General features: G+C 44.5%; 1 protein-coding gene across 1 annotated transcript in view; it reads left to right on the top strand.

Moving 5' to 3' along the window:
* cd99l2 (CD99 molecule-like 2) overlaps nucleotides 1-8,732 on the top strand; it is a 14,071-nt gene extending 5,339 nt beyond the window's left edge. Inside the window, exons 2-12 of the mRNA XM_083671288.1 lie at nucleotides 34-96; nucleotides 454-516; nucleotides 1,275-1,379; nucleotides 2,054-2,227; nucleotides 3,112-3,192; nucleotides 3,615-3,674; nucleotides 4,880-4,951; nucleotides 5,666-5,713; nucleotides 6,021-6,140; nucleotides 7,230-7,295; nucleotides 8,636-8,732. Of these exons, the coding sequence (XP_083527414.1) occupies nucleotides 34-96; nucleotides 454-516; nucleotides 1,275-1,379; nucleotides 2,054-2,227; nucleotides 3,112-3,192; nucleotides 3,615-3,674; nucleotides 4,880-4,951; nucleotides 5,666-5,713; nucleotides 6,021-6,140; nucleotides 7,230-7,295; nucleotides 8,636-8,697 (914 nt within the window). The 3' untranslated portion in view covers nucleotides 8,698-8,732. The remainder of the gene's footprint in view (nucleotides 1-33; nucleotides 97-453; nucleotides 517-1,274; nucleotides 1,380-2,053; nucleotides 2,228-3,111; nucleotides 3,193-3,614; nucleotides 3,675-4,879; nucleotides 4,952-5,665; nucleotides 5,714-6,020; nucleotides 6,141-7,229; nucleotides 7,296-8,635) is intronic.
* Nucleotides 8,733-12,947: the final 4,215 nt, after the last annotated feature.

The following is a 12,947-nucleotide window of genomic DNA, read 5'->3' as shown; positions in this document are numbered from 1 at the left end:
CTCACCCTTCTCTCCCCCTCTCCTGTTTTATAGTTCTGTCCCAAGAAGGCTTTGACCTGTCAGATGCCTTGGATGAAGACGACACTGTTAAAGCTCGTAAGTACAGTAACACCCCTGAGCCTGACTGTAAACTCATGTACTGTGTACTTGTGTACTTTATCCTTACTGTGTACTCATCTATACTTAATCCTGACTGTGTACTCATGTACTTCATCCTGACTGTGTACTCATGTACTTCATCCTGACTGTGTACTCATGTACTTCATTCTGACTGCTTATATAATCCACAGCCTGACTCAGGGCCGAATCCTAACTATGTATATGCAATATTAACCGCATATCAATAGGATATGTGTGCCCTGTGAATTGTAATTCATTATGTTTTATACTCTACTATGAACTGATATAGTATCCTATTTATGTACATTCTATATGTCCTCCATCTCTCCTCAGCCACCCAGAAGCCTAAGCCTGCTGTACCGTCAGGCGGAGGAGCAGGAGCAGGAGCAGGAGCAGGTAATCAGGCATTCATGAAAGCATACAATAGTAATATATACATCAGGGGAGGCTGGTGGAGTTAGAAATCGTAGGACGGGCTCATTGTAATGCATGGAATGGAATGAGGAATGGTATCAAACACGTGTGTGTTACCATTCCTCATTCCATTCCATGCATTACAATGAGCCTAACCTCCGATGTCTGACTCCACCAGCCTCCACTAATGCACATCCCAATGCAAATTTTCAATTTATTGAGCTAATCTTTCAGTCGCAAGACACATGCCCATCCTACATTTTGTTGTGGTGCAGCAATAAAGCAGTGGAGAACATACCGTATGCGGTGTGTGGGCTCTCTTCATTATGCATTTGTGCCAATGGCAGATTTCTGCATAAATGTGTGCCATGCATACAGATGTAAAATATCAGAGATTTTTGCACAAATATCCAAGTTACTGACAACTGTATGTGAGCAGCACTCCAGTTAGGATTCATCCGTTCATTAACCATTGTTAGGATTCATCCGTTCATGAACCATTGTTAGGATTCATCCATTCATAAACCATTGTTAGGATTCATCCGTTCATAAACCATTGTTAGGATTCATCCGTTCATGAACCATTGTTAGGATTAATCCGTTCATAAACCATTGTTAGGATTCATCCAGTCATGAACCATTGTTAGGATTCATGCGTTCATTAACCATTGTTAGGATTCATCCGTTCATAAACCATTGTTAGGATTCATCCGTTTACTAACCACTGTGATGTTACACAGACCTGGACCTATCAGACGTCTTCAGCGACGATGAGAAGACCACAACCCCACCCAAGGTTGTCCCCAAGGCCACCAAGGCTCCAGTCAAACCCAAGCCCAAACCAGGTGAGACTCCTGGGGGGAGAGAGAGAGAAACACTCTCGGCTGGTTTCCCCAGACACAGATTAAACATACTCCTAGACAAGCTCATGTTCAATGGGGAGCATCCATCCAAAGTGTGATATAGTCGAGGTCTTGGCTTAATCTGTCTCCTGGGAACCAAGTCTTTAAAATGATCAATCCTTCCACAACTGCCTGGTTACCAGAGATCTAAGACCTGCACTACCTGAACCACCGCACTAAACCAGCGCACATTCACCCTGGGATTCTGGAACAGAATGTATAGATTAGAACACTCAGCAGATGGAATGCAGCTGCAGTAGAAGTATGTGTGGTTTTAGAGCATAGAGAATAGAACAGTTATAGAATAGAATCGTGTTATTTATTTATAGTTTAGAGTCTGTCAGTAGCCTACTGCTTATCAATAGACATTGATTCTGATGTAAACACAGTCCTCGATTTGACCCAGCTGAAGAGTCCTTTGATAACCACTCAGCTATGAGGGTAAACTATTGATAACAGAGTCTTGCTGAGACCTCAGTGTTATCTCCTGTACATTATGTGTCTATGTGATGCACCTCCAGTCCTAACCCCAAACAGGTCTGTACTATCTCTATCTATCTATTCCATGCTCCTCCTAACCCCACTAACCTGCCAGCACTCCCCTCATTCACTAACAGATGAGACCCAGGATGAGTTCTTTGACGCCACCCTCCGTCCCGGCCTGCTGCCCCACACCACCAGGTCCCCCAGTGCCCCGCGAGCGCCACCTAAGGGCCAGCCCGGTTTGTACCGTTCCCACGTGGCCCCACCTATCCCCCATCATGCCATCGTCTCGTCTACACCGTACCACCGTGTCCTATTGTTCTGAAACAACGCCGCCGTAGATTCATGCAAAGTTCAGCCAACTTTGTTTGAGTTTAAGAATTGGAATGGCAGCCATATTGGCACCAAAGATTCCAACAATCAGCTGTAATGGAGGTGAGGAGAGGAGAGGAGAGGAGAGGAGAGGAGAGGAGAGGAGGAGATTAAGAAAGGAGATGAGGAAAGGAAGTAATTTAGGATTATTGAGACACATGAGTCAACGTATGTTCACACATCAAAATGGTATCTTGTCTTCGTCAATGACATCCTGGCCACGCCATTGAACCACTGTAGTCACACCCACGATGTTGTTCACGTATGTTGTTCAGTGTGTGTGTCTGTCATCCATTCTTGTTCTGTCAGTCAGTGTATCAGGTTTTCTGCTGGGTTTTTCAGCTACGACACGTCTAACCAATCTGAGACTGGCTTCATTTGACTGAGCTGGCTCCTGGCTCACACTAGCTACTGTAGCAGCTGGGCCTCTCAGCCGTGTGACTACAGAGACTCTTAGTGCCATGTTATCACTATGTGTGTTCCCATCTGATGTGTCTCTTTGTTTGTTTGTGTGTGTTAGTGTGTACATGGATCAGCTCATCGCAGTTTCCATGGATCTAACATACTGTATGTCTTTTTTCCCTTAATTGTTTAATGCTGTTTGGTTATCAGTGCGTGGATAAAACACGTTTGACCCAACAAAACACATTGATAGATGAACATGTTCAATAACCAACAGTTTGCCATTGAAACATAACCATCCCTGATTGTCCACAGTAGGGTTTCCTCTAGGCTGAGGTGTGGTAGGTATCTCACCCCTGTCACCCGCATGGCTTTACTCTGGCTGACCCTTGACCTTTGCCCCTTCCCCTCCCCGTAGCTGCTGATGGGTTTGACCTGAGTGATGCTCTGGACCCCAACAACGACATCGGAGGGAAGGACAAGAACAAGGGAACCGCAGGTGGGTGGATCCGTTACAGTATGGTGACAGACAGGCAGGCAGGCAGGCAGACAGACAGACAGACAGACAGACAGACAGACAGACAGACAGACAGACAGACAGACAGGCAGGCAGGCAGGCAGGCAGGCAGGCAGGCAGACAGACAGACAGACAGGTTGAATAGGTGTGGTAATATACTGAAGCTTCAGGAGCTTGTTGGCAGGTGTAGTTGTAGTATTTAATGTAGTATAGTATATCGGTGTCTAGATCATAGCTGTAGTAGAGTAGTAGAGTAACAGGGCTAGATAACAAGAATAGTATAGTGTAAAGTAGCAGTATAGTCTCAGTAACACAGGCTAGAGGGATGTGGGGAGGTGTGGATGTAGTCCACTAGCAGTAGAGCAGTAGTAGTGGGGGTTGATTGCGTGTCATGTGCTTGTCAGATAAAGGTGCTGGAGGCGGGGGCAGGGGTGACGGGAGCCCCAACAACAGAGGGGACGGGGGTAAGAACCCTGTCTGACCGAGGATACCCCTACCCTGTATCTATCTACCTACCTTACCATGCCTGCCCTGCTGACCAGCCTTCTGGGGCATACCTAGCTCTATCTAACCCCCTGTCCCTATATCACTCCTATTCTTCACTCTCTCTCCCTGCCTCTCTCTCTCTCTCTCTCTCTCCCTGCCTCTCTCTCTCTCTCTCTCTGCCTCTCTCTCTCTCTGCCTCTCTCTCTCTCTCTCTCTGCCTCTCTCTCTCTCTGCCTCTCTCTCTATCTCTCTTTCTCTCTATCTCTCTCTCTGCCTCTCTCTCTATCTCTCTTTCTCCCTGCCTCTCTCTCTCTCTCTCTCTCTGCCTCTCTCTCTGCCTCTCTCTCTCTCTTTCTCTCTCTGCCTCTCTCTCTCTCTCTGCCTCTCTCTCTCTCTCTCTGCCTCTCTCTCTCTCTATCTCTCTTTCTCCCTGCCTCTCTCTCTCTCTCTCTCTCTCTCTGCCTCTCTCTCTGCCTCTCTCTCTCTCTCTCTCTCTCTGCCTCTCTCTCCATCTCTCTTTCTCTCTGCCTCTGTCTCTATCTCAGTTCTCCCTCTAACTCTGTCTGCCCCCCCCTCCTGTCTATTTCTCTCTCTCCCTCTTTGCTCTACCTGTGTCTCTGTGTCTCTGTTCCCCCTTCTCTCTCAGTTCCTAATGGGGACAGTTCTCTCTGTTTTCCCTCTCTCCTTCTGATCTCTCCCACCATTAACAAGACCTCCTGGGAAGCTCTACATTCTGAGAATAAAGGCTGAACACACACCCTAAAACCTCTGCTCTGTGTGTGTGTGCGTGTGTGTGTAAAGCACGCAGAGCAAAATAAACAATGGGCTGGAACAGAAACCACATCCTTACTAACTGCACTATTGTTTCTCTGCCAGTGTGTCTTTTATCTGGCAACTCGCATGAGGATTTCAGTCTAGCTGTAGTCTCACTCCATTTGGATCTTGTCAAAGGCTAATATAACACTCTCTTTCCTTCCCTGGCAACCCAATACTATCTACTCCTTCTTCCCCCTTTCCTTGATGTCCATCTCTCATTCTCTCTATCCTATCCCTCCCTCTGTCTGGAGAGCTTTCTTCAGGAACGTTTGGGACAGTGTATCTATGGGGCCATCCTCACTGGCTTGGAGCCTAGTGTGTCAGAGATGGGTCGCCAGTTAACTTCAACACTTTTATTCACCTTTAGGTGGATCCTTCTCAGACAGTGATCTGTTTGATGTTGGCAAGGATGAAAGCTACAACCCTGACAAAGGCAAAGGTAAATATTTAATCCACCAGAATTTCAAATAAATAAATAAATAAATAATAATGATGACCTCAGATATGGAACCAATAAAGTGTGATTTATCCAAAGCACCTTACAGTACAGTAAGCTCATTTTAGTATATATGGGCCCAGAGGGAATTGAACCGTCAACCTTAGCATTGCTAGCGCCATGCTCTACTCCCTGAGCCCCAGTGGATCATATGTCATGATAGATAAACCAGAGAAGGCTCATTGGGACAGTTTTCTGTCCAGCCTAGTGTTTTCTGAGTAGAGTTCAAGACATACCCTGCGTTCCAATTGTCCACCTTTTTCCCGGAAGTGTACACTTGTCCACTCCCCTACACAGATTTAAAAGTGTAGGATTGGTGTAAGCATGGGCTGTCATCATGCTTTTTAATCTGTGTAGGGGAGTGTACACTTCAAGGAAAAAGATGGACAATTGGATCGTACGGTAGGGACTCTGTTTCATTCTCTGTCAGAACACTCGGGGTTTGTTTACTGTATTGATTGAATGACATCACATTAATGCACATGAATTCTGAATGTATCAAATTGCAGCGATACACTCAGTCTCACATTACTGCTCTCTCTCAATCTCTCTCTCTCTCTCTCACACACACACACACACACACACACACACACACACACACACACACACACACACACATTACTGCTCTCTCTCTCTCTCTTTCCCACTCTGTCCCAGGTGGACGAGGAACTGGCCAGTTGGACCCAGCTGATGACAGCAACTCTGGTATGAGAAACAATATGTAAAGAAGTGTAAAACCTCTCTCTCTCTTTATGAGAGACAATATGACCCTTTCTAGAAACATCCCCTACACCCTAGACACTACACCCTAGTTAGTACTCCCTACACTCTTGACACTACACCCTACACCCTAGATACTACACCCTACACCCTACATTCTAGACACTACACCCTATACACTACACTAGACACCAAAGATCTGAAATGATTTTGATAGGTGTAAACAACCTGGTAATCACTCCATCTCGTGTGTGTGTGTGTGTGTGTGTGTGTGTGTGTGTCTATGTTCCAGACACCATGGCTACGACTGGAACCATCTCCGGGATCGTCAGTGCCGTTGCCTTGGCGCTGGTGGGAGCGGTCAGCAGCTACGTCTCCTACCAGAAGAAGAAGTTCTGCTTCAGCATACAGCGTGAGTACCAGGGATTACCCTAATCTTTCATCTAGATTAGGGATGTAGCATTGGCTCATTGCCAATACACTTGCAACATGCAGTTTTACTGTGGTCTATCTCAAGCGTGATTCCTGATCTAGCATTTTAGGCCAATATCTAATCTAGATGTCACATAATAACATGGATAGATACATGTATTATAACACCATAAAACAGACCCCCAGATTACTATAAACTATCATGTATCATCTATCTACAATTATGTGATTTAGATATAATATACTAAGCAATAATGCCTGAGAGGCCATGATTTATGGTCAATATTGTCCCGGACAGGGGGGAGTTGTTAGATACGGCCTGCAGGCGTGACAATATAGACGATAAATCCTTGCCTTGGGGGCATTATTTCTTTTAAACAGTTCCTCAACAAATCTGAAAATTGTGAGGAAAACAATGCTGTAAGTATTTATTTTGTAATAGATTGTGGTGGTGTCTGCCCTGCAATAAGAAATATAGTTCCCAAAACTACAAATGTTGTAAAGGGAAAGTGTTACACAAATCTACTGAGGTGTAGGAATATCATAATAATCAACCCATTGTATACAATGGGCCGGTTTCACAGACAACGCTTAAGCCTAGTCCTGGACTAATTCACACTTGCAATGACAAATTGCCACTGAGGATGCTTTTTAGTCTCGGACTAGGCTTAAGCCTTGTTTGTGAAACCGGCCCTAAGGGTTTTGGGATTGTAATATTGTTTGAATTAGGCATGGATCTTAGTTATTAGGTAAGGATCATTTCAGGTTTAGGCAGTGATTTTAGGATTGGTTGAGTTATTAATACTTAGTGGGGAGTCTTAGTTCTTAGGTTGAGTTATTAATACTTAGTGGGGAGTCTTAGTACCTAGGTTGAGATCTTAGTTCTTAGTGGGGAGTCTTAGTACCTAGGTTGAGATCTTAGTTCTTAGTGGGGGATTTTTGTTCTTAGGCAGAGATGTTAGTTCTTTGAAGGGAGACTCTTTGGCAGTGATCTTTGGACTTAGGTGGGGATTTCAGTTGTTCGGTTGTGATGTGACTTCATTGTTGTGTTCTCTCCATGGTTCCACAGAGAGCCTCAACACAGACCTGGTGAAGGCTGATGCCCCTGACGCCGTGGTGGCCACAGAACCACAAGGTAACCTTGAATAGTAACATGCCCCTTTACTACCTTTAACCACTTTCAGGAAGTACCACAGAACCCAGGGGAGGCTGGTGGAGGTTGAAATCAGAGGACGTGCTCAATGTAATGCATGTAATGGTGAAAGAAATGCTATCAAATAAATGAGTATAAATAAATGAATATAATAAGTGAATATACATGAGATGAATATCAATATGATATGTACAGTTGAACAACGGCAATAGGTCTTGAGGTATGTTACATATATGTAAGATGTATAATTAGATAATAATTAATAAATAATTATTATTTATTACAATATAATAAATATGCTATATGCAAACAAGCAGTAGTGCAAAAGCTAAATTGGAGTCCTCAGTGTGCAGCCAGTAGAGGTATGGGGGGAGGGTACACTGATACTGGGAGTCAATGTTCCTCTTGTTGGGGGGTGGAGGTGGGGTGGGGTGGGGGGGTGGCTGGTCTACCGCTGGAGTTCAGCAGAGTAACAGCTGCAGGGAAGAAGCTGTAGACTCCTGTACCGCCTCCCGGATGGGAGGAGGGCAAACAATCCGTGGCTGGGGTGAGAGGTGTCCCTACTGATGCCTTGCGCCCTCCGCAGACACTGCCTGCGCTGGAGATGGGGAGGGAGGGAGGGAGGGAGGGAGAGGGGAAACACTAAGACCTCATGGTATGTTGGTAACATTATACCCCAGAGTGTTAGCTGCAGAGAACCAGTCTGGTGAGAAAGAGAACAACAGAAATGTGAGAGAAAGGTTTTCTTTACATCTTCAACTGAAATGCCCCAATGTATAACCAACCAGCTGCTTCTTGTGAAGGCTGCATTAAGATTAGCAAAACACGTAGCATCTCCCAATGGTAGTTTCATCACAGAAACAACAGAATCTAGCCTGTTATATGTGAATTCAAATGAAGGGATGGTGGTGATAGTAAAGCAAAAGCCCTCCAAGGGAGGCTGGTGGAGGTGGAGGAGGTAGAAATTGGAGGACGGGCTCATTGTAATGCATGGAATGGAATGAGGAATGGTTTTCAAACATGTTATAATGAGCCCGTCCTCCAATTTCTACCCCTCCAGCCTCCCCAGAACCTCAAGGTAAACACCACTGTCAAAGCACAGCGAACGCTATCCTGTCTGTGTTGAGGTTACATAATACACACGTGTGTAATGTTCTGTTGCGAACACACGTGTTTGATACCGTTCCTCATTCCATTCCATGCATTACAATGAGCCTGTCCTCCGATTTCTGATGCCCTCTGGCAAACAAGTCATTGTGGGTTTATTATGGGTTTCTAACAGTGTTATAACCATCTGTCTCCCTCCTCTTTTCTCCCCCCAGTTCAGCAGACTCTTCTGGAGCCCCCCAACGCCGAGCCCCCCAGTGAGGAGAACACAGTGTAACCACACCCTCTCTCACTTCCTGCCCCCGTGTCCCCTTACACCTTCACCCATAACACTCCTCCTCCGAAGAGCCCCACCACTTAAAAACACACACACACACACACACACACACACACACACACACACACACACACACACACACTTCTGAAAGATGTACCCTCCCCTCACACCCAGAGAGTTGTAGCTATACAGAGAAAAGTGTAGAATGGTAACAACCCTGTGTTGGCACCAATCGTTCCATGGTAGCATTCTACAATAAAACTTACATTCTAGAATAGAACTAGATCAGAATTATCATGGCATTCCATGTCAGAATGTGATTATCATGTGAAACAGGGTGCCGGCATGGGGACAGTCTGTACAGCTCGGTAGACCTACCCCTGCCAAACATTGTTGTGTACATATCATTTTTATTTATTTGACTGTTTTAACACCACTAATAATACCTGTTTACAATCCGATTATAATATGATTATGAAGGAGGAGTCTGAATGAAGCATATAATCTCCTGCTATTTCTGACAGACAGTTTGGGATTATGTAAAGTATAGCCCACATGCTTCTTCTCCCTTAATCTGTTCCCCCCAGTTTATCTAATCAGCACAGGCCCTGTGATTGGTGCGGGAGTCTTGTCTAAATCTAAGTAGTGGGTGGATTCGTTGCTTTGACATATCAAAGAGAAGAGATTTGTTATGTTCATGTTGCATTATGAGAGTTGATAATCCAGAATGCACTTTCATGGAATCTACAGGACAGCCGTTGTTCCGTTTTAGTCGTGAAAGTCCACTTCAAAGAATTGTAGACATTTTCCCCTCCCCTCTCACTACCTTGTATATCCATGTGTTTTGTAACATTTCTACCTTCATTGTATATATCTACTCACCTTGTCCCGAGGGAGCGTTTTGCAGTGGTTACTTTACAAGTTTGCTGCCTTTTTATAGTGTCCATTTAAGGACTGAAAGAAAAAAAGAAAGGAAAAGAAACTGGCGTTCATTTATATATGACTTACTAAACCCCAGAGCTGCTTTACTGTCAACAGTATGATTTGCGTTTTTTAATAAGATTCGGAGAAGAAGAAGAAGAAGGAGAAGTTTAAATGTGTGGAAACGTGATTGTCATGAAGACACGATGATGCTATCTTTGTTTGTGTGTGTTTGTTTGTGTGTATTTGTTCTGTTGCGATGCCCACTGAGGGTGAAAAGTGAAGTCAATGTGAAACTGAAGCCTATAATACTTTAACCTTTGAATATTGAAATTGATATGATGACTATTATAGAGACTGGAGTTGTTTTTTTAAATGAAGTAATTTATAGCACCGTAGAAGAGTTAGCAACACTAAACAGCGTAGTTAGGTATATAGGTTGTTAACTAGTATTTCTAATGGGTGTTGCTTTGTTGCAGTCGGGTAGGTTTAGAAGACTAGGGAGATGTGAAGCTTGTAAATAGAGCTGTGAGCAGTTGTGTGTTTTTACTATTACTGTTGTATGAACGTATCCTGAATATTATGGTATGTAGCCTACTACACTCTTGTTACAATGTGTGTGTGTGTGCGTGCGTTTCTCGCTCCTCCACTCTTTATACACCACGGTTTACTGTAACCAGTGGGTTTGTCTTATACTTAGCTGAACTTGTATCTGATGGGTTTTTTTTAGGTAGAAAAAGTTTCCAAGTGTCTCTTATTCCAGAAAACAAACCTAGGGCAAGTCGCAAATGACGCCCTATTTCCCCATTCAGTCCACTAGATAGGGAATAGGGTGCCATCGGTGAAACGGCCCCGCTGTATGCTGCACCCTGTTCCGTTTGGTTCCCTTGTTGCCTTGGAAACGCAGCAGCCTATAATAGCCACTCCACTCTGTGATGCTCCAGCACCCCACCTTACCTGAGGATGCTCCCTGCCCCTAAGCACTGCACCTGGATCAGCTGGTGAATGTTTGTTGTTAAAGGGAGACTCTGCAATATGATGTCAGGGTGGAAAGTTGGATGACTTTAGAGATGTTTCAGATTCAGATAAGAAAGTCATTTCACTCGCAAGCGATCCTAAACCAGTCATTAAGGGCAGGTGAGTACCAAGGGTAGCTAACTCCCTTTCTTCTCCTCTCCTCTCCTCTCCTCTCCTCTCCTCTCCTTTCCTCTCCTCTCCTCTCCTCCCTTTTCCTCTCCTCTCCTCTCCTCTCTCCTCTCCTCTCCTCTCTCCTCTCCTCTCCTCTCCTCTCCTCTCCTCTCCTCTCCTCTCCTCTCCATCCCTCACACCCAGATTCAGGTGTGCATGTCTTTAGCTGTGCTACTGATGGTGCTTCGCTCTCTGCCTTACCCTGTTGCTCACACTGGGCCCTGCAGTACTCAACCACCGCTAGTGAGAGCCAGACCTGGCCTCAGAACAGCTTCTGTTATCCTTCAGTTCATTTAGGTGTGCTTGGTTTAACTTGGCTAGCATGTAGGGTGGTTTAGTGTGAGTGCACTTTGTGGTTTATGCTATTGGTTCCAATACGTTGGACCTGTTAAATCAAGTGGATCTAAAGTAATGAAAAAGAAAACAGAATGCTATTGTGAGTGACCCAGCTCTGGTGAGAGCTTTGCGTACACACAACAACGAATGTTTATAACGAATGTTTACCGAATGTACTCTTCTCTATCTCAGTTTGATATAGCGTTAATCGCTTGTAGCAAAAAAGACAACCCACCAAAGATGTAGCAATGATGGATTGGAGATTTGCCTCCTTAATTGATTGATAGGTGAATTGATTGATTGATTGATTTATTGATTGATTGATTACTCTAATTGTTCTTCAAGAGGAAATGCTGGGTGTGTGCACGGGTTGAGAAAAAAGGTTCTTTTATAAACGATTGCATGTGAGGTTGTTTGGGCACAACCAAAAAAAGAATGAAACAACTAAAAACTAAAGAGAAGACGTCTTCACAAAGCTTTGAATTTTTTAAAAATTTTTAAAAAACAAAGCCAATTTGAATGTTTACAGGTGTCTTCCACACTAAAGCATCACATACAATCACATACGATCACTCAATCAAGTACAAAAATAAATACAATAAAGAAACCCTCACAAATATGCACATTTCTAACACAAATTGAGATAATCTGTTAGTTCCCCCACTCCCACCCCTATACACAAGGCTTATTGGCCATGAGAGAGATGAGCACAGAGTTGTGTGTGAGTGAAACCCGCCAGTAAGATAGTTATATCATAATGGTAGCCTATTGATTGGGGCTTCTCATCTAATGGATGCAGTATGGAGCATTTGCCTGAATGGAAATTAGAATTGAATGACGTAATGAAGCTTCTATGAGTAATGAATCAGTGATTTAGGAGTTAGCTTGCTCTGCAGGCCTAAGGCTCAAGGTTGCACTTGGTTACTTTGTTTTTTCTGGGCTCTAAGGTACACTGACTATCAGCCAATCAGAGGACGGGCTCATTGTAATGCATGGAACGGAATAAGGAATGGTATCAAACTTTGATACCGTTCCTTATGCCATTCCATGCATTACAATGAGCCCATCCTCGGATTTCTACCCCCGCCAGCCTCCCCTGCTATAAGCAGAGGCAGCAGCAGCCCTACAAGGCAGGGTGTTTCCCTCTACACATACAGGTATAGAATGGTAGCAAACGATACCGATGAAACTGTACAGAAATGCATGTTTGAGTATGTTTAGTATATAGTCTTTGGAAGTGTTTCTCATTGGGTTAGCTAGGGAGGTCTGATAATGGCCTGATGATAATGTTGTTATTGTTGTTGTTGGTCGAGGACAGTGTGGTGATGAATGATGTCAGGATGCACTGCCAGAGAGGGATTAGACTGTGAGGTCATAAAGAATACCAGGAAGTAGGCCCACTGACTGGAAACAACTGGTCCAATAGTGTCACTGCAGTTTAAACTGTAGAGATAGGCTTGCACTTCCTGCAGAGATGCGTGACATCACTGCGTAATCCTTCCTCATCTCATTCTAGTCATGATCCAGTCACTGCTCTAGCTGTCACTCCAGCACCACTGACCAGTTAGAATGCAGGGCTCTTATGACATCACAATGTAAACATGTAGTATTCAGTTCAGATACGGAATGGCCTTCTGCACGTAACACACACCTGCTCCACTGGTGCCTGTCAGCTATCCCTCACCCCACCCCACACACACACACACACACACACACACACACACACACACACACACACACACACACACACACACACACACACACACACACACACACACACACACACACACAGGCCACTGGTTAAC

Source organism: Argentina silus, assembly GCF_951799395.1.
Source record: "Argentina silus genome assembly, chromosome: 1".
NCBI lineage: Eukaryota > Metazoa > Chordata > Actinopteri > Argentiniformes > Argentinidae > Argentina > Argentina silus.
Note: the sequence above shows the minus strand (reverse complement) of the source record. Positions and strands in the feature narration are given on the sequence as shown.